The sequence below is a fragment of the Notamacropus eugenii genome, chromosome 5 (genome assembly GCF_028372415.1).
Source record: "Notamacropus eugenii isolate mMacEug1 chromosome 5, mMacEug1.pri_v2, whole genome shotgun sequence".
Taxonomy (NCBI): Eukaryota; Metazoa; Chordata; class Mammalia; order Diprotodontia; family Macropodidae; genus Notamacropus; species Notamacropus eugenii.
This window is the reverse complement of record NC_092876.1, coordinates 369,692,398-369,718,289: the sequence shown is the minus strand read 5'-3', so window position 1 is coordinate 369,718,289 and position 25,892 is coordinate 369,692,398. Positions and strand designations below refer to the sequence as shown.

General features: G+C 38.5%; 1 protein-coding gene and 1 pseudogene across 1 annotated transcript; one reads left to right on the top strand and one right to left on the bottom strand.

Moving 5' to 3' along the window:
- The first annotated feature begins 1,696 nt into the window (after nt 1–1,696).
- Nucleotides 1,697–20,152, top strand: CPOX (coproporphyrinogen oxidase). Its single transcript, XM_072614194.1, has 7 exons — nt 1,697–2,383; nt 3,731–3,874; nt 4,957–5,067; nt 6,304–6,445; nt 13,453–13,671; nt 16,998–17,102; nt 19,285–20,152. Exons 1-7 carry the CDS (start codon nt 1,858–1,860, stop codon nt 19,370–19,372), a joined length of 1,335 nt encoding a protein of 444 aa, XP_072470295.1. The 5' UTR covers nt 1,697–1,857; the 3' UTR covers nt 19,373–20,152.
- On the bottom strand, nt 10,820–11,534 carry LOC140503508 (casein kinase II subunit beta pseudogene; annotated as a pseudogene).
- Nucleotides 20,153–25,892: the final 5,740 nt, after the last annotated feature.

The following is a 25,892-nucleotide window of genomic DNA, read 5'->3' as shown; positions in this document are numbered from 1 at the left end:
TGTTAGCTCTGCTCTCTTTCTCCTCACTGTAGTTCAGTAGAGAGTACATTGTACTTGGAAGTACTAAATTTGGAGTTCTAATCTTGAATCTGCCTATGTGGCCTTGATCGTCACTTAATATCTCTGAACCTCAGTTTCCCGATTTCCCAAATTACTTTGTATTTGATATTCTGTGCAAAAGTATCAAACAATCAATGAGTATTTATTAAGCCCCAAGTATGGGAATACAAATACAAAGAATTTTTAAATAACCTCTATTCATAATGAGTTTATATTCTGAAGGATACACATACAATATTTACAGCATAAATCTTAAGGTAATAAATCCAAATATGTGCAAAGTAGTTAAATACACTGTAATCTGGGAAGAACATTAACATTTGAGAGGATCCTGAGTCATGCCGAGGATGGTGCATGAACTGAATCTTAAAGAAAGAGAGGATCTGCACCTTTATGAGATGGAATTAAGGAAAGAGTACATTCCAGACCTGTGGGACTGATGGTGCAAAGGTACAGACGCAGGAAGAATTTGGGAGGTTGCCAATATGGCCTAGATCATTGAGCATGGGACATTATAGAGTAAATTCAACAGATAAGCACTGTCAGAATGTAGAAGTTAGAAGCAGTCAACTGATTCTTGATCTATCAGAGAAAAGATTGACTTCACTGGCAAAGAGCTCCAGGGACAGCCAGCTATTGATACTCGGGATCCCCTAGATTTACTTCAGGAAAAGGTGAAGTTTCTCTTAAGTTCTGTTAGTCCCTGCTGCCCACTCTGGCTTAAAAGAAAAGTAAGAGGGGCCTTCGCACTGTTTTGAAATCCTAGCCGCTGACTTAGGACGTCCACGTTAACCGCGTGGCCATGAGCTCTATTATGATTGGACTGCGCTTCTGAAACGAATGACGAGATTGGTTTATGTACCTCAGAGACAGCCAGTGCCGTGAGCTTTGAAATTTGCTCTCTAAACGAGAATTTCCATTCATTCACATTAAAAGCTGCCACCTTCTAGACGCCTTTTTAAAGGATGATGGTCAATTGAAAGGGTTTGTAAAGGTTATGTCCGATCCGTTCTTTAGTTAGGGACCTTTTCTCTCTAACTGGACGTAACGTTCACACGCGGCTGACTGCTTCACCAATAACCGTGAAGCCTGAAGCTCTCAGAAGTTGGCTTGGTCGTTGCATTTTGGCTGGGTACAGACTACGGTCCATTACGTGCACCTTACCGCATGTCTTTTGGTTCAGACTGTGGCATGAGATTTTTACCTACCTCGCCCTTGGGAGGGTCAGAGGAGATAACCATTTACAATGCCTCGCAGACCTTAAAAGGCTACATTCGCTGCTAGCTCTTCCGCAATGTCCGGACTCCGTTTTCATCCCTGTGGTCTTTGCTGCTGACTTTATCATTGCTATACAAGTCACTTCTCTTCGGGACTCCGTGTTCCATCTATAAGGAGGGGCTGGAGCTGCACTGAGCTCCCGCCCAGCCCTACCAAGCGACGCTGCTTTTCCATCCCCGCGTTCCTCCCCGCGCAGGCAGCGGCTGATAAGCAGCCTCCCTCGGGCCCCAGCCCTATCGAGAAGACCAGGCCCTGGGTGTCCGCCTCGCAGGCGCCCTGCCGGAACTCCCCGCCGCGGGGCAGCAGATTCTCTACCTGTGGGTCCTTTCTCCCGTGGACAGACTCTAGGGGCCCGGCCGGACTACAGATCCCAGCATCCCCACTCAGCCCGCCCCCTTCACGTGGCCTCTGCGCGGGATCCAGGTGGAGTTCCTGTTTCCCTGGGCTTCCCACACCGGGGGGTTCGCAGCCTTCAGCACTTTGCTTTGGGCTGGAGCTGGAGCGAAGGTGCGGGGGAACATGTTCTCGTCCCTAGGAAGGCCGAGGTGGGGCCGTCTGGGGAGCGCCGTGCCACGCGCCTGGCCCCCAGGCCCCGCTGCAGGGCGCTTCGGCGGGGCTCCGCTCGGCGGGGCTCCGCTCGGCGGGGCTGGCTCCGGCCTGACGCGGGCGCTGACCTACGGCCCCAGCCCTGGAGGAGCGGGGGTCAGGGGCGGAGCGAGAAGAGCGCCTTGGCTGGTGGCGGGGCTGGCGGCCGGGCTGGCTGGGGTCGCCGCAGCCTCTCTCCAGCACCTGGCGCAGGCCGAGATGGTCCCCAGGATCGAGGGCACGTCCGGCGTTCCGGACCGGGCGGACGAGCTGGCCCTTCGCTGCAAGGCTTTCATGGCCCAGCCCGTGACAGCGCTGGCTGAGCTGCGGGCCCGGCGGGGGGACGTGAAGACCCAGATGGAGCTACTGATCATGGAGACCCAGGCCCAGGTGTGCCAAGCGTTGGCGCAGTTGGACCGGGGCGCCAGCTTCTCGGTGGATCGCTGGGAGAGGAAGGAAGGTAAGCACTCCGGGACAGGGAGGAGGGAGTAAGGTGGATGGAAGGGGACCCCGTGAAAAGCGCTGGGGGCCCTGGACCTTGTCCGAAGTCAATACTGAAATGACCTCTGATTCCGTGCGAGTGCAGCCAAGTGCACAGATGCCGGTGTGGCACAGAGTAGGCGCTTATAAATGCTTATTTACCGACTGACAAATGGCCAAGGGGGCTTTTTGCACGAGCCCCTTTCTAAAATCAGTCGTGGCCGTCCGCCGGAGGGTGTGTGTTAAGGGGTCCCCGGCTTTGGGGTGGAGGCAGCCGGTGAACTCGCACGTGCCGGGTGTCCGAGCTTCGCCCCTCCTCCCTGCTGCCCCCTGCTTAGAACGAGAGATTTTTAAAGATGATCTTGCGCTGTTGCGCATGCTTGCTGGGTGTCACATTCGGACCCCTCACGGTGACACCTTCATGGCTTAGACTTTGCACCTGCTGCCCAGTGAGGAGCCGTCTCTCCGCAGCCCTGCATCCTGGAAGCAGCTGGCTTTCCACGTTAAATGTTTGTATCCATCTCTCTCTCTGGCTGTTTACTAAGTGAGATTCAAGTAGGTATTACAGTTTTCACCGAGTGCATCAGCAAGGCAGCAAGTCAGAGGAGTTTAGTGAATTTACAGTGGTTTCTAAAGTGGGGATGTGAACTAATAAAACTGAATATTGTGTATACAGATAGGAGTGAGTTTTTTAAAAATAGGTTATAGGGTTTGGAGGTCCTGAAAAGGTTGATTTTTAAAAAATCTTTTTGCTTCTATTTTTCTTTTGTCACAAAAGTAGTTTGTATTGTTTCAGTAGTAGGCTGTTAAGTAATAGTAGCCTATTAATTCCATATTGTTTGAATAGTAGGGTAATAGTGATCTAGTATTAATAGCATGTAATGATGGTAAAAGAATGTAGAAATATAATGAGATTACATTTTTGAAGCACTTTACATATACTGTTACTTTGTTTGAGTGTCATAACTGTCTTGGGAAAAAGATAGTGCAACTATCTCCTTTTGTACAGATGAAGAAACTAAGGTCTAGAAAGCCTGAACTAACTAAACGTAGAAAACGGTGCACTTACTGTTCCCCCTACGGGCTGGGGGAGAAAAGAGAGAGAGAGAGAGAGAGAGGGAGGGAGGGAGAGGGAGAGGGAGAGGGAGAGAGAGGTGTGTGTGTGTGTATGGAAAGCATCTGTAACTTTTCCTTTGTCTTCAATTGCCGTTATAGAACTAAACAACTTAGGTGGATAAAAAAATATTTCACTTCTTGTGAGTTTTAGGTGTAAAGTTTTTTCCTGCATTTTTACATGTGTATTTTCTGTTTATCTTTTTTCCCTCAGGAGGAGGTGGTATCAGCTGTGTGCTACAGGATGGTCATGTCTTTGAAAAAGCTGGAGTCAGTGTTTCTGTAGTTCATGGGACTCTTTCTGAGGAAGCAGTAAAACAGATGAGAAGCAGAGGGAAGGTCTTCAAGACCAAAAATGGTAAGATAATTTTAAAATGTATTTGTACCTGTCAATTTTTTCTTACAAATTTTATTTATAAGATGAAGCTTTATAATTGTTGCAAATGACCATTTGGACACATGCATATTTGATTAGCATGATAGTGATATGGTTTTTGTTGTTTAGTCCATTTAAGGGTTTTCTCGGCAAAGATACTGGTTTTGCCTTTTCCTTCTCTAGCTCATTTTACATGTGAGGAAACTGAGGCAAACTGAGTCAAGTGACTTGGCCAGGGTCATATAGCTAGTGAGTGTCTGAGGCCATATTTGAGCTCATGAAGGTGAGAAGCTTCCTGACTTCAGGCTGGGCCCCCTGTTCAGTGTGCTATCTAGCTGCCCAGCGGTACCATGCATTATCTGGAAAAGACATTGGACTTGGAGGCATGGTTCATATCCCAGCACTGACACTTGCTGATTGTGTGACTCTGAACCAGTCTCTTGACTTCTGTAAGGCCTCCTTTTCCTTATCTCTAAAAGGAGGATAATAATACTTATTGCCTCCCTTATTTCACAGGGTTGCCATGAGAAAAGTGCTTTGTAAAACTTAAAGCACTATATAATGTGAGTTGTTTATTGATAATGACTGACACGTTTACTATCACATTATCAGCATTGATATGTATAAATAAATATGTATAAAATAAGGCAGGGAAGGTAAGTGGTTCAGTGGATGGAACAATGGACTTGAAGTCAGAAAGAACTAAGTTCAGATCAATCCATTGTCAGAATTTACTAGCTCAAACATTTACTTGCCTGGGCAGCTGACTTAATCTCTTTCTGCCTCTGTTTCCTGGTCAATGAAATGGGGATAATAAGAGCACTTACTTTCTGAGGTTGTTGTGAGGATCAAATGGGATAACATTTGTAAAGTGCTGTGCAAACTTTAAAACACTGTGTATAAATGCTAACCACTAAGGTTAAATAATCATAATAACCAGCACATTAAATTTTAAAGTGCAAAATCAAAAGCCAGATGAAATTTCATTCAGAAGAAGTAGTTAATTTCATTATTTTAGATTGTGGTTTTGTTTTCATTGAATGCCCTTTATTTTTATTCTGTAGGTCAGTTGGCCTTTTGTGCTATGGGAGTGAGCTCTGTCATCCACCCCAAGAATCCTCATGCACCCACCTTTCATTTCAACTATAGATATTTTGAAATAGAAGAAGCTGATGGTAAGACTCCCTGGGGACTTTGGAAACCTTCATACCGTAAAACGTACTTTTAAACATGAAGAGTTCATATCATTTGGGAAAAAGATTTAGATTTTTCGTAATTCTTATGAAAGTGTTCCTTGGAAGATGTTGATAATGTCCTAAGAATGAAAACCTAGAGAGAAAGACTTGAGGTATTTTGAGTTAACCATGAAATTAGCCATTTAATCTCTCGGGCTTTCCTAGATTGTAGTTGTTGTTTTTGTTAATCCTTTCTTCTCAGAGAAGACCAATGACATGAGGCTGATGGCTTGATTTGCTTCTGAGTTGAATTTGAGTGAAGCAGGGTCTATGATTTGCACAGTGAGTGCTTCTTTCAAAATCAGTCAGTACTGAGGTCCTTTTATGCCTTGTTAGACATTCTTTAAGTTTCTGCGGTCCAGAGAACTAATCATCATTTGGCCTGCCTTCTGTGATATCTGGTGTCTAAAATAATAGTAGTACACCATTCACTGTCTCCAAGTCAACCAATTTTGAACAGTCTCCCTTCCTAAGTACTATCTGTGTGTCATTTATAGAATGGGGTCAATTTTAACACCACAGGTTAATACCATTTGGATTGCTTCTGCCTTTTTCAGGTTGATAACTAGAACAGATTATGAACCACATTAAGTAGTAGACCCTTAGGTCTTATGCTACCTGTTACTAATGGTATTTCAGTCTTTTCTAGAAATTTTTGTTACAGTAGTGTGTGTCTGCACAAATTAAGGGTGTTGCTCTTCTTGATGATTTATTTATGTTCTGGTTTTGAGGTATACCATATATTGTTGGATTAAAAATTATTTGAATGATACTCTTAAATCCTCACCCCCATATTTCCCACACTAACCATTCTCTTGCCTTTATCATTTTACTCTCCCTTTGTCATTATCTTCTTTTTTTTTCCTTTTCTGATGCCTGTACCTGCAGACTACCATTGGCATTACTCAATTTCAGAGTTGGCCTTGTGGCTTTAGAGTTTTCAAGTATTTTCTATATGAAATCATGCTGGTTCTGTATGTCTTTTACAATTATCATGCATTGTAATCTAAGCTTCTTGAGGTCAGAGACTACTTATTTCACTTTTGTTTTTAAATCTCCACCACTTAGTGCCTGGAACATACTAAGTACTTAATAAAATTCTTATTGATTATTATTTCATGGCTAATTTGACTGGTAGTTTGCTTTTTATGATAGATTATGTTTTTTATTTGGTAGGTAACAAGCAATGGTGGTTTGGTGGTGGTTGTGATCTTACTCCAACTTATTTGAACCAAGAGGATGCTGTACACTTCCATAAAACCCTAAAGGATGCTTGTGACCAGCATGATCCAAGCCTCTACCCCAAGTTTAAAAAATGGTAGGTAGCAACATCAAGAACCCTTTTGGGGCTATTATGCATCCCATGCTTTCAGGGGATCTCCTCAGCTTTAGGTAAACTAACACTTGTTTCTTACTTCTAAATGTCAAAACAGTGGGTTTTAAAAACCATTCATTTTAGTAAGTAATTTGCTGAGACAAAGAAATTTCCTTTCTGTCGCAAGTAATTTAGAATGATATTATTTTAATCTCATGGTAATAGAAGAGATTTTTTTTTATTGATAAGTTTTGTTTAGATATAACAGTTTTCAGAGAATAACTTCACAACCTACACACAATATTCTCTGAAAACTGTTAATGTATGTAAAACAATGTAAATGGTTGCAACTAAAAGGACCCACAACCATATGCTTTTATACTTTTTTAAATATAATGAATTTATGTACTTTAACAAGCTAGTGCCAATTTTGCCTATTGTATTTGATCTACATTTTATTATGATTTTATTTGCATGATTACAGTGATTATATCAGGAGGCAGCTAAGCGATGCAGTAGATAAAGGAATCAGTAAAACCTGAGTTCAGATCCCACCTCATACCCTTACTACCTTTATTGATCTTGGGCAAGTCACTTAACCTCCACTGGCTTTAGTGTCCTCATTTGTAAAATGGGAATAATAATAGCTCTTACCTACTGTCTCTCATATTTGCTTTGAGAGTAAAATGAGATAATATTTATAAAGTGCCTTGCAAGTCTTAAAGTACTACATGAAAACTAGCTATTATTGTTATAATGTACATAGATAGAAACTTTTTATTCTCCTTCATTCTACATCCCTTCACGGAAGTCTTTTAATGTTTCTTTGGATTCTTCATATTTTTTTGTTCCTTACGACTGCGAGTGTGTGATTGGACCTGTGACTGGAATTTATTGTGGTATTTAGTGTAAGATGCTATTCCAAATTAATTTTCTTCCAAACTCTTAATTGCTTTTTCTAAAGGTTCTTTTTGACTAAAAAAAGAGAAAAACAATAGAATTTAACTGTAATGGAGGAGGTGAGATCACAGTGAGAAAGAAGGGATGGAACCTAGAGATGGTTTGAAAGTAAAGAATATTAGTTATAGAGTGGGAAGGGAAGGAAAGACTTGAAATTGTGAAGAGGCCTCTGGAATATAGTTGAATGTCAAATGGGGTATTTTCCAGAAGATATTTGGGAAATGCAGTGAAGTACTATACACCTCTTGGAAAAGATTGGTACTCTTGAATGGTGAGGACAGAATGGTGTGGTTTTTGCTTTTGCTTTTGATACCAAGAATGGTGTGCTGATTGTGAGGACATGAAGTCTCACCTCAGAAAAGAAAGATTGTGAACTCTTTCATCATGACTTTACTACTGAAAATAGTGGTTCCACCTAAATAAGATATAGATTTGTATGCTAACCTATTTCTTATCTTTTACAAACAGGCCAACATATCTTCTAGGAAACGAGCTTCTAATTCCTTTAAAAAAATTCTGTTAACTAGAACAGGCAACTATTAGGGAAGAAACTTTTATCTGTATGAGGGAACCAAGGAAGATTACCAGAAGGAAAAATTTATGATTACCATTAAAATTGTTGGTTTTAACATATTTTTGTCTTTTTAAATCACTTTTTTTTGGAGAGAGACTTTGAAATCATATAACTAAGTGTTGTTTCTTTGTAATCTGGCTTAAGATATCCTTTCTTTACCATAACTGTAAAATATACAAGTAAAAGAGAAAATAAGGTATAATCTAGGTGAAAATGATACTGAATAACTATAATTTTATATTTATTATGAATCCCTATTTCTGTTCATTTTATTTTCTATATTAAGCTTTTCCCTCAATTTTTAACACTTTTTTTTGAAGTTTTGAGTTCCAAATTCTATCCTTCCCTCTCCTCCTCCCTCCCTGAGATGGTAAGGAATCAAATATAGGTTATGCATGTGAAACCATGCAAAAAATTCCATATTGGTCATTTTATACTAGAAGACCTGAATAAAAGAAAAAAAAAGAAAGAAAATGAAAAATAACATACTTCAGTTAATCAGTTTCAGTTCTTTTTCTAGAGGCAGATAGTATGCTTCATCATTAGTGCTTTGGAATTTTCTTGGATCATTGCATTGTTGAGAATAAGCATTCACAGTTGTTCATCAAACAATATTGCTGTTACTGTATACAACATTCTCCTTCACTTCACTTTGCATCATTAGTTCATGTAAATCTTTCCAGGTTTTTCTGAAATCATCCTGCTTGTCATTTCTTATAGCACAATAATATTCCATTACAATCATATACCATAGCTTGTTTAGCCATCCCCCAATTGAGGGGCATCCCTTTAATTTCTAATTCTTAAACACCACACACCCACACAAACACACACACGCATGCGTGCGCGTGAGCTACTATAAGTAATTTTTTTTTTTTTTTTTTTACAAATAGGTCCTTTTCCCTCTTTTGGAATGTCTTTGGGGTACACACCTAGCAGTGGTATTGCTGGATCAAAGGGTATGCGCAGTTTTGTAGCTCTTTGGGCATAGTTCCAAATTGCTCTTCAGAATGTATGTGTGTATGTATATATACATATATGTGTGTGTATACATGTATATAATAACAATATATAAAATATTCCACAAAACTTTAAAAAGAATATAGTTTCTCAAAACTATCACTCTTTGCAGATATATTATATTTAGAGAATCTGAGAGAATAAACTAAAAAACTACTTGAAATTATTGACAGCTTTAACAAACTTGCAGGATATAAGATAAATCCATATAAATCATCAGCATTTCTCTATATGTCCAATAAAGCCCAAGATAAACAACAACAAAAAAAAACAACAAAGCACAAGATAGAAAGAGAAATTCCATTTAAAATAAATAAACAATATAAAATACTTGGGAGTCTACCTGCCAAGACAAACCCAGGAACTATATGAATACAACTACAAAAAACTTTTCACATAATTAAAGTGAGATCAAAACAACTGGAAAAATATTAATTGCTCAAGGGTAGGCTGAGCCAATATAATAAAAATGACAGCTGTATCTAAATTTATTTATTCAGTGTTGTGCCAAACTCAAAAAATAATTTTGTGGAGCTAGAAAAAATAATAACAATTCATCGAGAAGAACAAAAAGTCAAGGATATTAAGGTAAATCATTGGCAAAAAAATGTGACAGAAGGTGGTCTAGCCACACAAGATCTTAAACTGTGTTATTAAATGATAATTAGCAAAACAGTCTGCCCAAGAAGTATAGTAGTGGATCAGTGGAATAGATTAGGTATAAATTATATTATAGTAAATGACTACAGTAATCTAGTATATGATAAACCCAAAAATCCAAACTTCTGGAACAAAAGCTTATTATCATTATTTCACAAAAACTGGTGGGAAAATTGAAAAACAGCATGGCAGAAACTAGATATAGAATAGATCAACATCTTTTACTACATACCAGGATAAGGTCAGAACAGGTACATGATTTACACATAAATGGCGATACCATAAGCAAATTAGAAGAGCATGTTTAGCTGTCAAATCTATGGATAAGAAAAGAGTTTATGACCAAACAAGACATAGAGAGCATTACAAAATGTAAAATAGATAATTTTGATTACATAAGTGTTTGCACAAACAAAACCAATGCAACCAAAATTATAATGAAAGCAGAAAACTGAAGGAAATTTTTGCAACAAGTATCTCTGATAAAGGCCTCATTTTTCAAATATATAGGTAACTGAGTCAAATTTATAAAAATACAAGTCATTCCCCAATTGATAAATGGTCAAAGGATATGAACAGTCAGTTTTCAGACAAAGGAATCAAAGCTCTACCTATAGTAACATGAAAAATGCAATAAATCACTATTGATTAGAGAAATACACATTAAAACTACTCTGAAGTAACCCCTCACACCTATCAGATTGACTAATGTGACAGAAAAAGGAAAATGATAAATGTTGGAGAGGATGTGGAAAAACTGGTACAGTAATACATTGTTGATGGAGTTGTGAACTGATGCACCGGTTCTGAAGAGCAATCTGGAAGTATGGCCAAAGGGGCTATAAATCTGTACATACCCTTTGATCCAGCTAGGTCTATATCCCAAAGACATCCAAAAAGGAAGAAAGAACCTAAATGTACAAATATAGCATCTCTTTTTTTTTTTTTTTTTGCCTTTTTCTTTACCTTGTCACATACTCTCACCACACCACCACAATAATGACTTGTTCTTAATTTAAACTGAAAACCATTAGGGGTTTTGAAAAGATAGGGGTGGGTGTGGGTGTGGGTGTATGTCTGGGTGTGTGTGTGTGTGTGTGTGTGGGTGTGTGTGTGTGTGTGTGTGTGTGTGTGTGTGTGTACTGAGGGAAGGAGTAGCAGTATCACAGCCTGAGGTGTTGAGCAGATGATCTTGACAGAGCTTTTGCCTGAAGGTGCACTTCATAGGCCATGGGGTACATCTTGAAGCCATACAGCCTGGGTACAAATTCGTTGCCAGGATGTTTGGCCCTGTACTCAAGTTGCACCATGAAGAGTGGAAAACTAGCTTTGTGGAAAACTAATGCCAAAGTAAGCACCATCTGTGTGTTGGTGGCCGGATGACTTGGGGGTGTAAACCTTCCTGCACTTGGGCCAATACAGCTTTACCATGACCTCACCTGGCACATCCAACAGTCCAAAGGGCAATATGGGCCGCTTTTCATGATATACACAGGAACAATAGCCAAACTCTCCCTAGAGATATTTTTCCGACTTCTGGGGGTTGCCACTGTTTTTGAGGATGTAGCAGACATAAATTGGTCCATACGGCATCTCAGCTGCCTCCTTGATCAAGTCACTCTGGTTGAGGTTGTCCTTCTACTTGTCATCAGGTTCCAAGTGGAGGATCATGTCTAGTGCCTACCTATAGTATGGTACCTGTTAATTGAGCCCTGTGTGGTTAAACTTGTCTTCATCCATCTCAGAAGAATTCATTGCCATGGAGCCACAGAACCATGAGATCCATGATACTTCCTCTGAGCTCCTCATTTTTATGTCTGCTACCAGGCAGGGGCTGGGGAGGGAAAAGGAGAAGTTGCTCTTAGGGGTAGTGGCAACAGCAGCAAAGCCGAGCAGTGAAGGTCAGAGGTGAAGCAGTTGGGGAGGAGGGGTTGGGGAAGGGTGAAGCAGCTCTCTTTGCAGTGGCTAAGAATTGGAAATTAAAGGGATGCTCATCAATTGGGGAATGGCTAAACAAGGTGTGGTATAATGATTGTAGTGAAATATTATTGTGCTATAAGAAATTACAAACAGGATGATTTCAGAAAAAACTGGAAAGACTTATATGAACTGATGCATAGTGAAGTGAAGAAAATCAGGAGAATGTTGTACACAGTAACAACAATATTGTTTGATGTAGAACTGTGAATGGCTTAGCTGTTCTCAGCAATACGGTGATCCAAGACAATCTCAAACTACAAATGATGAAGCATACTCTCTGTCTCTAGAGAAAGAATTGATATTATTTGAATACAGACTGAAGCATGCCATTTTTCACTTTCCTTCATCCTTTTTTCTTTTATTCAAGTCTTCTTGTACAAAATGACTAATATGGAAATGTTTTACATGACCACACATGTATAACATACATCTGATTTCTTACCATCTCAGAGGGAGGAGAGAGAGAGGGAAGGAAAGAATTTGGAATTCAAAACTTAAAAAAAAAACCAAAACTTAAAAAATTGTCTTAATGTGTAATTATGGGAATAATAAAACTTTTTTTAGAAAGAGTATAGTTTCTTCATTAGAACTGCTGACTCTAAAATAGACATATATAGAAGAAAATGGTTCTGGAGAATATATTTAACAGATAGTTGTTTAAATGAGTGTTAAGAGTTTTTCACCTACTGAAGTACTGAAATATTAGGGGCAGCTAAGTGTTGCGGTGGATGGAGTTTTGGAGCTGGAGTCACAAGACCTGACTTCAAATCTAGGCTCAGGTATTGAGTGACCCTAGTCTTTTGCCTCAGTTTCCTAACCTGTACAGTGGAAATAATAATAGCACCTACCTCCTAGAATTGTTGAGGTTAAAATGAGATTTTGTTCTTGTTCAGCCATTTTCAGTCATGACTCTTCATGACCCCATTTGGGGTTTTCTTGGCAAAAGATACTGGAATGGCTTGCCATTTCCTTCTCTGGTCCATTTTACAGATGAGGAAACTGAGGCAAACAGGATTAAGTGATTTGCCCAGGGTTGTAAAAGCATGTGTAGTAAGTACTATTTAAGTGTTAATTATTATTCTTGGCTATCATCATCATCATTATTGTTGTATTAACATTCCACTGTATTTATAGCCCTTTCTCACAGTTATTAATAGCATGGAAATCAATAGCTTAAGGAACTAGCATCAGTGGTAATGTTACTGTTTACATGGGGCAGCTGGTGTCACAGTAGATAGGGTGCCAGACCTGGAAGCACAGAAGACAGAACACTGGGCTTGGAATCAAGAAGATTCCTCTTCATGAGTTCAAATTCAACCTTAGACACTTACTGGCTGTGTGACCTTAAGCAAATCACTTAACCTTGTTTGCCTCAATTTCCTTATCTGTAAAATGAGCTGGAGAGGGTAATGGCAAGCCATTCCCAGTGTCTTTGCCAAGAAAACTCCAAATGGGGTAACAAAGGGTTGAACACAACTGAAAACTGACTCAACAACAACATTGATTTACATTGGTATTAGGAGACTTTTCTCAAAACATCATTTACATTATATTATGGGCTGTGCTGATTTTCATGGCAACTTCCTAGGCAAAATAACCAAAGCATTTATCATGCTGGAGAAATGGTCTATATGTGAGATGGTAGGCTGTGTGTTTGCATGTTGGCAGAGATCTTTTATTTTCTCTTCATTCTGAGTAAAGGGGAGAGATTTAGCTGAGGTCATTTTTTTAAACACTGAAACTTGTATATTCATCTTAATGCTTTCCGCTTTGGAATGTATAAAATTCCTTCTGACCTGTCTGTTTTTCTTTTCAGGTGTGATGACTACTTTGTTATAAAGCATCGGGGAGAGAGAAGGGGAATTGGGGGTATATTCTTTGATGATCTTGACTCCCCATCCAAGGAAGATGTATTTCATTTTGTCCAAAGCTGTGCCCGTGCTGTTGTACCTTCTTACATTCCCCTGGTGAAAAAACACTGTAACGATCCATTCACATCTCAGGAGAAGCAATGGCAGCAACTTCGGAGAGGAAGGTAAGTCTGGGAAAAAAAATAACTCATGTATGTAGGCAGAAGCAATTAGTGATGAAATGAATATTCATTTTTTTCTGGTCATAACTTGTGATAGAAATATGATCCAAAAATAAAGAGTTCCACCACCAGGCAGTTCAGTCAGAAGCTTTTTTTTGTCATTTGATAAATGATTGAGGTTTTGCTTGTGAAGTCATTATGCATATCTGTGTCAACCCACATGAAATTCTTAGTATGTTCTTGTTCAGTTGTTTTCATTCAGGTCTGACTCTTATGACCCCATTTGGGGTTTTCTTGACAAAGATCCTCCACCTCATTTTACAGAAGAGGAAACTGAGGCAAATAAGATTAAGTAGCTTGAATAGAGTCACACAGCTAGCAAGTGTCAGAGACTAGATTTGAATTCATGAACAGGAGTCTTCCTGATTCCAGTTCCAGTGCTCTGTCCATCACACCATGTAGCTATGTTCCATATACTCCGAAACATGTGTATATGTTTTGACCTGTCTGTGGTCTCATCACTGTATAGAACTTTCAGTGTGGAAACTCCCTTCATCACTACAGATTGGCAACTTGTCTGTATCTTACAATCTTAGAGGTTGTAAGACTTACAGTTTAGAGTGCTTGGGATATAGAGCGGTTAGTGGTTAAGTAACTTACTCATGGTCACACAGTATATATCAAGGTCAGGACCAGAACTCAGATCTTTCTTCTAGCTGGTCCTCTGCCTTTTATGCCTCATATGTGTAAGGGAGCTTCCTAAATATGAATTAGATTGAATTCAGTTGGTTTCAAGGGGTTTGGACCTTTTGGACCAAAGGGTGGGATTTTTTTAAATTCTTGTAGAATTTAAAAAAAAAAAATCAAATATCCAGGTTTGTTTTTTTTTTTTAAGAGTTTGAAAGCTTATGGTAATTTTTTGTTGTTTTTCAAGACTAAACAATAGTATCAGGAATCATCATCATCATCATTGTTCTTCTGTAAGTTTCCATTTCCTTCTGTGAAACTAACCTCAGCAAACACAGCTTTGATATGTTACATTAATTAGATTAAGTCTACATTAAATCTTCAGCCAAAGTGTAAATATATACACAAATGTATATATATTCCCCACAGTCTATATGTAGATTATTGCCAAATACTTATTCCCTGGCCAAATCCCCAGCCCTCCAGCCCCATCCCCCAAACTACATCCGAGTCTCTTTTTCATGGCAACCTATGAGAATGTGTTTAGGGAATGGAAGGTAATTTTGATATTTTCTAAAGTATAAGAGGAAAAGATTATCAAGGAAATGAAACAACATTAGTAGTACAATATATTGATATTAAAATAAATGGTTTTTGTACTAATCTGTCCCATGACATACCATTGTTACTAATTCCTCCATCAGCATAAATTATTAAAAGTTGGTGATTGCCTACTTTTTTAAAATTCTCACAATGAAATGTAACTTCATTTACATTAAAGCTTTAAAATTGATTACTTCTCAAATAGTAATAATAATAGCTAGTATTCATGTAAATTCATGTAAAACCTACTATAGGTACTATGCTAAGCACTTTACAAATATTATCTCATTTGATCCTCACAACAATTGTGAAAGTAGATGCTATTATCATACCTATCTTACAGCTGAGGAAACTGAGGCAATCAGAGGTTAAGTGACTTGTACAGCTAGTAGGGCCTGAGGCCACATTTGAACTGGTCTTCCTGACTCCTGGCCCAGCACTCTTGTCTGTTGCCCCACTTAGCTGCTTCAAGTATATTGAGATCTTTCTCTTACCTAGTTTTGTGAAAAATAACAAGTTGATGATTTTGGCCTTAAACTGTGTCAGGATTCTTGCCATTAGAAATACCATAATTTAAAAGAGCATATTTCTTTTATCTCATTTTCAGTCATAATATAAAAAACTTATGAATGACCCTTTTTCTTAATGGATTTATCATTGTGATGTGATTACACCAAATTTAACTTTTTATGGGTTGTTTTTTTTTCTTTTGCCTTCTGAGTGGATTTTGAGGTAGGCAGAGGTGAGAGGAATTAAGTTCTCACTAGTCCTGTATAAAGAAAAGAATATTACTTAATGAGACTTCTCCGTTTTCTACCCATTATTAGCTCTGGGTCTTAAGATAATTACGGCTGCCTTATGGTGCACCTTAAGAATTTATTGTCAGTGAAGGATTGTGATTTTCAAGACTTTTCACCACTTTTCTCTCTGGTACGAATCTGACCTCCATTTCAACAAGCAGTTATTAAATATCTGCTATATGTAAGACCCAAAGCTTGAGGCAGTGCTGGGCCTGGAGTCAGGAGGACCTGACTTCAAATCCAGCCTCAGATCCTCACTAGCTATGTAACCCTGCTCAAGTCACTTAACTTTGTTGCCTCAGTTCCTTATCTGTAAAATGGGCTGGAGAAGGAAATGACACACCATTCTAGTATCTTTGCCAAGAAAATCCCAAATGGGGTCATGGAGAGTCAGATACAAATGAAATAACTGAACAATGACAGTGGGCAAATTTGGTTAGGGATGATAGGATTTTAGAGCTAGAAGAGACTTTAGAGACCATCAGGTCACACCAGCTGAGGGCAACACCTCATACTTCCCATGGAGCCCTCATGGGCTATTTGTTGAGAGCTCCTTCTGACATTATCCCCTTCTGTCTTCTCCTTCAGAATTTCCCCATGAGACAGCTGGGTGGTGCAGTAGATAGAACACTGGGCCTGGGTCAGGAAGAGCTGAGTTCAGATCCAGCCTCTGGATCTTCCTACCTGTATGACTCTGAGCAAGTCCCTTAACCTCTGTTTGCTTCAGGTTCCTCAAATGTAAAATAGGGATCATAAGAGCACCCACCTTCCAGGGTTGTTGTGAGGATCAGGTGAGATAATATTCATAAAATGTTTAGCATGGCAACTGAAACTGTGATCTTTGCAAAGAGCTTGTCAATCTTGAAGAATCACAATAAAGGATTGGGATCTGGAGGGAGAGAGCAGCACTGTTCTAAGACTGAACAGTCATTTTTTTTTTACAGCTGTGAAGTCAGTCTATTCAGGGTATTTATTGGAAAACATAACCTTCTTGTCTTACTACTGCTGTGTGTTATAACAGCATCTATCTCCTTTTGTTCAGTGGTTAGAATACCCTATTTATCCATCCCTGTCCAGATGCTCAGAACTCATCAGGACCTCCAGCTGGTGATCTCTCAGTGGCTGCCAGTTGTCCTAGGAGGACCAAACTGCTCTGTCATTAACCATTTCCTTACTGACCTAACCTGAGAGGAATTTCTTCAGGTAACTTTTCTCCCCTACTTTTCTCTGTTGTGACAGGTATGTGGAATTTAACCTGCTATATGATAGAGGCACGAAATTTGGACTCTTCACTCCAGGATCCAGGATTGAAAGCATCCTTATGTCTTTGCCTCTGACTGCTAGGTAAGGAGATAATTTGGCATAGCTATTATCCCCAAGTTACCTTTTTCCATACGTGAACTAAAATTAAAGCCTCATATTTCTCTATTAGAGTATATTTGATACCAAGAATACTATAGAATATGTAGAATATTTGAGGATATTTGGCTCCAAGAATATGTGGAATAATGAGACTCAAGCAAAGGAGTAAAATAATGAAGGAGGAGAGAGGGTGTTTGGTTTTGGTCTGGTTAGAACCAAAATGGCCTTTTTTCCATGGCATTCCAGCTTTCACTCAGGCTTTGCCCCTTACCAGGACAGTACTTGCACCTCACCTTTCTTTTACAAAATCTCCAACATGTTTCAAAGGCCACTAAAATTGTAAGGAATCAGCATTGTAAACATCTTGTGCCCCAGCCTCAGGAAACACTTTACATAGTTCTCTCTACATCTGGAACTTTATTTTCTGTGTATGTGTCCCATCTCCAATGTAAGAATGTCAGTTTTTTGAGGGCAAGGCCATTGTCTAGGTTTTTTTTCCCCTAGTAAACCTCAGCACCTAGTACAGGCCTGACCCCAAACCAACGGTTATGAAATGCTTCTGTAACTGAGTGACCATTTTGTATTGTGAGGAGAGGGACCCAGTTACTTAGATTCTCCTTGACTGTTTCAAAATGACCAGTTTCATGTGAGGTAGAAAATATCATTGAATCTACAGCGACTTTCTTGATTTTGGCTTTACCAGGTGTTTACTCCCTGTTTTGTGCTTTCTTGGAAGTTGAATGAAGGATAGCCTCAACCACCTAATAATTGTTGTGTTGTTGGCTTGAATGATAGATGATGCCCTGTTGTAGTCAATTCAGTTTTCAGTTCCATTTTTACTGTATTACTCCTATTAGTAACCAAAGAAAAGGTAGAAATTTTTCCTGTTTTTTTTGTTTGTTTGTTCTTAAAGACTGGGACTCCCTACCTTTATGGGCTACTCACATATCACATCCCTAAAGCGTAGGAGCTTTGACTTTGACCTGTTCACTCTTCCCTAGGTAGCCCTTCTTTCCTCCAGTCCCCAGAACTTACCATATTGATGCCAGACAATACAGACACCCAATCAACTTAGTCTGGATAATGTATGGATTGTTGGAGCTTGGAGTCAGGGAGACCTGAATTGAAATCTGATTTCAGACACACTTAGTAACTGCATGACCCCAAGCAAGTCATTTAACCTCTATTGCCTCAGTTTCCTCATCCACACAAATGAGATCTTAATAGCACCTACCTCCCAGAACTGTTGTGAAGATCAAACGAGATAATAGTTACAAACTGCTTAGCACAATACCTTGCACATAAGCACTGCATAAAAGTTATCCACCTTTATTAGTTGTAATATTATTGTTAGTCTACTACAGCTCAATTCCTGAGTTCAGCCTCCCCAGTGGCAGGGATTACAGATATATACCACCTCACCTGGCTAGATAAACAGAGTTCTTAAAACCCAATTCTTTTTGCTCTTTGCTTGATCTCTTCTGTGCCTTAAATATGTCCATTAGCAGTGAAGTTTTCAAAGTTTATGAAATTTTTATAAAGATTTTGACAGATTTGATAAGGAATATGTAGTGAATTAATGATTAGCATAAGGCCATTGTTAGACCACTCATAACCTATGTCATTTATATCTTTCCTCTGATATAATCAATAGATGAATGCATTGATAATCCAGGGACCAAGTAATAGACTCAGCAATACGTAGTGTTATTAAATAATACTAATTCATCTTCAAACATTATTGTGTACTTCTTAATCTTAATAGTATTGTGCTAGGGGGCTGGAGATAAAATGGGGGACAAGCCCCATTAGGGTTCTGCTTTGAAGCATCATCATGGTATGGAGGTGAAGGTTAAGATTGGGCAGGTCCTACCGAGCTACAAAAGCTTTGAGTACAAATGAGTCTATAATCAGAGGACCAGCAGACTGATCACCAGAAGGATACCTACCAGAGAATGAATTACTTTGACTACTCTGACTCATCAAAATAGCTGCTAAGGCTGGTGACTGTGCATTAGTGGAATCACTAAGATCACGAGTCATTTGAAGAATTGAATTACAGGTCCTGAGGTCATTTGTTTTCATTCTTTTGGAATTTTATTTTGCTCTGATTTTGGAGGGACTTTCATAAAAAAATAAATCTTCTTTTCTTATCTTAACGTAGATGGGAATACATGCATGCACCTTCAAAGAATTCCAAAGAAGCTGAGATCCTAGAAGTCCTACACCATCCTAAAGACTGGGTACACTGACGGGCAAAAAGATGTCCTGTGGTCAAAGAATGTCCTGTGGTCAAAGAAAAATTGATATATATAAACGTAGACCCCTAGGTCTAGTCCCCTAGACTCCCTGAAGTGTGCAGTTGTGTGGCAGTTTAATGAACTATGTATCTTAAATCAGTCAGGGGTTAATCTGTAGATTCTTTTACCTGCAGCTTGAAGGGTTGAGGGTGTCTGCCTGCCCCCCCATTTGTCGTCAGTCTCCCAATGATATCCTTTGCCAATGGTGCAATGTCCAGGTGATGGTCTGGTTTTGTTTATAAAAAGCTAATGAACTGCTGTAAGAACTGATTATTTTAGTGATATTTTCCTGTGGTTTTTCTATTGCAAAATGTAAAACTGATTTCAGAATGATATATGATGTTCGCAAGTGGCAAATTCAACAATTCTCAGGACTGGAATGAATTGTCAGGAAGTTTTTTGTTGGAGAAAATTCCTGACAAGTTATTTTGATGTATTTTTTTTAAAGTTCTGTATTTTATCGGGAAACAGGCCTTTGTCATTCTTGAAGTTTCCCACATCATATCCCTTTCTTATATTAAATGTAAATAAGGACTTAGAGATGAAAAAATAATATTTTGTTCAGATGAAAAATGTTTTCATGCATATTTGTTTTTTGATTGCATAACTATAGGTACGTGATTTTAACAGTAATTTTTAAAATCTCCTATAAGGTATTTAAGCCTTGAAAACAGAATAGCTGAACACTGATAATACCAAAAATAAAAGCTCCACAGCTGTCTTTTCCTTTTTCATATTTTCCTTTGACTATTCTTTAACAGTGTGTTACACTGCATACAAATTTGTTTTGTTTTATTTTTTAAATATCTGTTTAATATTATACATACGTATATGTATACACACACATATATACATATATATGTGTGTGTGAGTATATATATATATATGTATATCATGCCCTTGTTTGTGCATCTCATCTTTTCTCCATCTAGCTTTTCCAGGAAACTTTTTTAAATGTCAGGATATCTCTCACATTGATTTGGATACAAGCATGGGCAGTGCTAAAAAATAAGTCTGAAAAGAAAAGAAATTAATTCTCCAGCAGTGGTCATGGCAATGCATAATGAGTAGAGAGCCTACCTCAAAGTCTAGGACCAAGTCTTACCTGAGACTTATGCTGGCTTTGTGACCTTGCAAATAATTTAACTTCTGAGGGGCACAGGCAGCTCTCTAGGAGCACTGGTAGAGGGATTTCCCAACACCAATGAAATTACAGGTCCACTTCCAATCCCTATTTCCAGTGATGATAGAAATGGAGAATCATATGTACTCTTGGTGGATAGGATCCTTGGTCAACTAATCTTGCTTTGCCTGTTTGCTTGCTGTGTTCACTACTGTTCAAGTTAGTCTCTCTCCAATTATTGGATGACTGATGGTTAGAGGAGTCTATCCCTATCATTGAACCAAAAACAATGTGAATTTCACTTTTTAATTTAAAAGGGTTTCAAATAAAAGAGTTCTCTTCAAAAACTCCCAGAAGTCCAAAAACATTGTTGATAGGAAGCATAAATGACATAGATGTACAAGTGCATTTTAAATGGTTTAATTCCATGATGGCATGGTTGGAAACTAACGAAGGTATGAAGTTGTGGGATGGTGGAAGGGAAGAGAAGTAGCTTATAAGGAGTTCTAGAACTTGTCTCAAAAGTTTCAGGATGGGTATTAGTTAACAGTTTAAAGATGGGTCACAGAAGGATATGATAGAAATAGTTCATATCCAATATTTTTGTACTTTATGTATTCACAAATTCTGGATTCTATTGAATCTTGGTATCACAGTAGGCCAAGAAGAAGAAGAAGTCAGTAAGTAAATTGTGATGTTTTCTTCTTGTCACCCCAAAGAGGTTAGCTTCTAGGATATCTTTTAAATGAAAAGCTCACCTACCCTAGAGATGATGTTATAGTTACATAGGTATCCACATCTACAAAAGTAGGTGTTTAGGAATGGACTTGTATTACAAACTTGCATTTTGACATTTGTGGAACTCAGGTTGTGCTTACATTTAACAGTACATGGAACTCCAGTACACCATTCGATGGGTTCTCGTAGTTTTTTAAAACATCATGGTGACTTTAGTATAAAGCAAGTACAAGCTTTTTACAAAGTTCCTTTGGGGGCACAAATTTGAGAAATGTCCTTTTTTTTTTTTTTTTACAGTCAAAAGGATGCAACGTTTTGTTTTCAACTTGGTTTTGTTTTTTATTATTTTTATTGCTTTTTTAAAATGTCTTTAAAGCTAATAAATTACTATTACTTGTCCTTCCTGCTGAAATAAAACTGCTAGGATATGTAATCATCATGCTTAGGAGACATGCTGTGTTTGTCATTTGAAAGAACTGAAGTGTTTTTATCAAATCCCTTTTGTCATCTTTTGGAAAATGCTGAAAGTATAAGGATTGGATAGTTTTTCAGTGCTTCTAAATGTGCATATCTCTTCTGAATCTGGTTTATAATGAATTGTAATAGAGTAAATAAACGTATTGTATTATTGGTCTTAACTTTGGTCACATTTTGACAGAGGAAAGGAAGTCAGACATTTTACATGTTTACTAAAACTACATTCATAGGAATTGACTCTTTGAGACTTGGAATTTATAAACAATTGTCCATGCTTATTTGCAACCATCCCTAAAGGGCATAAAATGTGCATACCCTTTGACCCAGCAATACTGCTGCTACAGCTGTATCCCAAAGAGATCATAAAAATAGGAAAAGAACTCACTTGTACAAAAAAATTTATAGCAGCTCTTTTTTGTGATGTACAAGAACTGGAAATTGAGGGATGCCCATCAATTAGGGAATGGCTGAAAAAGTTGTGGTATATAAATGTAATGGAATACTATTGTGTTATAAGAAATGATAAACAGGCAGACTTCAGAAAAACCTTGAAAGACATATGAAATGATGCAGAGTGAGGGGAGCAGAACCACAGAAACATTGTACACAGTAATAGCCACAGTATGTGAAGACTGATTTTGATAGACTTAGCTCTTCTCAGCAATGCAAAGACCTAAAACAATTCCAAGGACTCGTAATGGAAAATGCCATCCACCTCCAGAGAAAGAACTATGGAATCTGAAGACTATGCAGAACGAAGCAGACTATTGTCTTTTTGTTGTTGTTTTGTTTTACTTTTTCATGATTCCTCCCATTTGTTCTAATTTTTCTATACAACATGACTAATGTGAAAACATGTTTAATAGTAATGTATATTTAGAGCTTATATCAGATTGCATGCCATATTGGGGAGGGGAAGAAAATTTAAAATTTATGGAAGTGAATGTTGAAAATTAAAAATAAACTAACTTTAAAAAACCACAATTGTTCATGCTTATTGCAGGTCCTGGTAAAGGTAGAATGTGAATTTTTTTATAGTATTTTCCATTTATACATAAAAGTTTTTAACATTGACTTTTATAAGATTTTGAGTTCCAAACATTTTTCTCCCTCTCTCTTTTCCCCACTCCTCAAGATGGCAAGCAACCTGATATAGCTTATACACATGCAATCACATTAAACATTTCCACATTAGTCATGTTGTGAAAGAAGAATCAGAACAAAAGGAAAAAACCAAGAGAAAGGGAAAAAAAGGTGAAAATAGTATGCTTCAACCTACATTCTGACTACATAGTTCTTTCTCTGGATGTGGATAGTATTTCCATCATGTCTTTTGGAAATGTCTTAGACCATCGTATTACTGAAAGAATCAAGCCTATCAAAGTTTATTATCACATAGTGTTGCTGTTACTCTTTATGATGTTTTCCCGGTTTTGCTCACTTCACTCAGCATCAGTTCAGGTAAGTCCCTGGGTTTTTCTGAAGGCTACCTGCTCATTTCTTACAGCTCAATAGTATTCCATTACATTCATATACCACAACTTGTTCAATCATTCCCCAATTGATGGGTATCCCCTCAATTTTCCAATTCTTTGCCACCACACAAAGATGATATAAATATTTTTTGTATATGTGGGTTTTTCCCCTTTTTTATAATCCAGACTTAGAAGTGGTAGTGCTAGATCAAAGGGTATGCACAATTCTGTAACCCTTTGGGCATAGTTCCAAATTGCCCTCCAGAATAGTTGGATCAGTTGTGAAATGTTTTTGATTTTGAAAACTTAGTGTATGTTTGGGGATGGGACAGAAGGGAGGGCCTCCAATGCCATTTTTAGGCCATTGGGCTGCTTCCATCTTGTTAAAAAATATTCCATTTTTCATCTATTCCCTGTGTTTGTAACCCCTGTTCAAATCATTGTTCATTTTCTCCATCCAAGAGAAATAATGTGGTACAGGAAAAAGAACCCTTGACTTAGAGTCAAGGAAGCCTGGGTTCCAATCCAGCCCTGACAAATGACAAATGTTCATGGCAAATGACTTGACCTATTTGAAGCTCAGTTTGCTTATCCTCCAAATGTGGAAGAGAAAACTTTTGCTACTTATCTCTGCGTGGACAGTGCTTTGCAAAACTTAGCATGCCATAGAAATGACATTTGTCTATTCAATAAATTTTACTGAGTGCTCACTGTGTTGGAAGTTAAATTGCACTACTGTGGGAGGTAGAAATACGTATGCTAGCAGTTCATTAACTAGAGGAGGAAGAGGATGGTATAACGGAAATTAAAAACTGTAGGAAAATAGCTACTAAACATCAACCTCAATTTCTTTCTCTCCTCTTCTTCATCATCCCAGTATTAATATCCATGTTGGTAAAATTTTAGCTCACTTTTATAAAGTTGAAATTGATTTATCAGCCAGCATTCATTAAGCACCTGGAGCAGCTAGGTGGGTAGTGCCAAGCTCAAAGTCAGAAAGACTCAAATCTGGCCTCGGACACTTAGTTGTGTGACCCTGGGCAAGTCATAGTCCTGTTTGCCTCAGTTTCCTCAACTGTAAAATGAGTATAATAATAGTACCTACCTGCTAGGGTTGTTGTGAGGATCAAATAAGCTACTATTTAGAGTGGTGTGTGTGCGTGTGTGTGTGTGTGTGTGTGTGTGTGTGTGTATGTATGTGTGTGTGTGTATGTGTGTGTGTGTGTATGTATGTGTGTGTGTATGTATGTGTGTGTGTGTACATATATACATATATATATATGATGCTTTATAAATGCTAATAATTGTGCACTCAGTGTAGCCTCTGAAGCTAAGATGCAACATAGTATGTGGATCATTTCTCTGCTGCTTGTGTTAATTTTGCCCTAACAGTTAACAAAGAAAACACAGGTGCTCCACCAGCCAGCACCACACCATCCATATGACCATTGGTTACAGCAAATGGAGAAATTTTGAATGCTGTGGCTAAGTTCACTTATCTTGGCAGTATACTTTCCAGGGATGTACACATTGATAATGAAGTTGATGCATATATTGTCAGAACTAGCTCAGTGTTTGAGAGGCTCCAGGAAAGTGTGGGAGAGAAGAGGGTATTAGATTGCCTAGAGATCATTGCTGTATACCTGTGAAACCTGGACAGGCACCATGCCAGGAAACAAACATTTCCATTTGAATTAATCTTAGAAAGATTCTGAAGATCACCTGGTAGGATAAGGTACCAGACACTGAGGTCATTTCTTGAACTAAACTACCAAGCATTCAAACAATACTGTAGAAGAGAGTGTAACTCCATGGACTGGCCACATTGTTCAAATGCCAAACATAATGCATTATGGAGAACTTACTCGAGAGGTGCTCACATGGTGGTCATAAGGAACGATACAAAAACACTGTCAAAGTCTCTCTGAAGAACTTTGGAATTTATTGCATGACATGGGAGACACAAAGAACTTCACAGCATGGCATGCCTGCATCAAAGAAGGTGTTGTACTGTATGAGCAAAGCAGAATTGATGTAGCTCAAAAGACATGCGCAAATTTAGAGAATCCATCCCAAATATTCATATGGACTATTTGTGAACTTGTGGTAGAATATTCTGAGCTCTAAGGAGCCACAGTCAGACATACTGTAACTTAATTCTAACATAGAAGTGCCATTTTGGTCCTCTTCAAAGATGAAGGACAGCAATCAACCTTTGTGCAAGTATGGATTGGATTAGATGATTTGAGGATCCTTCCATCTCTTCAGATTCTGTGATTTTATGACTGGAACAGCTGATACAATTAAGACTTACATTTGTGTGTGTGTGTGTTTTCTAGTTATCTAATATCTTCTCCTTAACTGTCAAGAATTACCTATATTTGTGGGGGAAACAAAGTAACCAATACAAAACTGTACCGCCACTTGGAAGCAGCTAATTCTCACTTCCAGTTATAGTTTGACAGCGTTCTTTTGGTTTGTCTTCTTTTTCTTTTGAACATGTGCTGATTTTGTTACTTGTGGAATAACAAAGTTAACTCAGAGCCCAGTGGAGGTTAGACCTAGTCAGGAGCTAAATCTACCTCATTGTGGTCAATGAGCTTTTATTTTCCCATGGCCAGAGAGTACATTCCTAACCCCACCTTTCATTTACATGTAC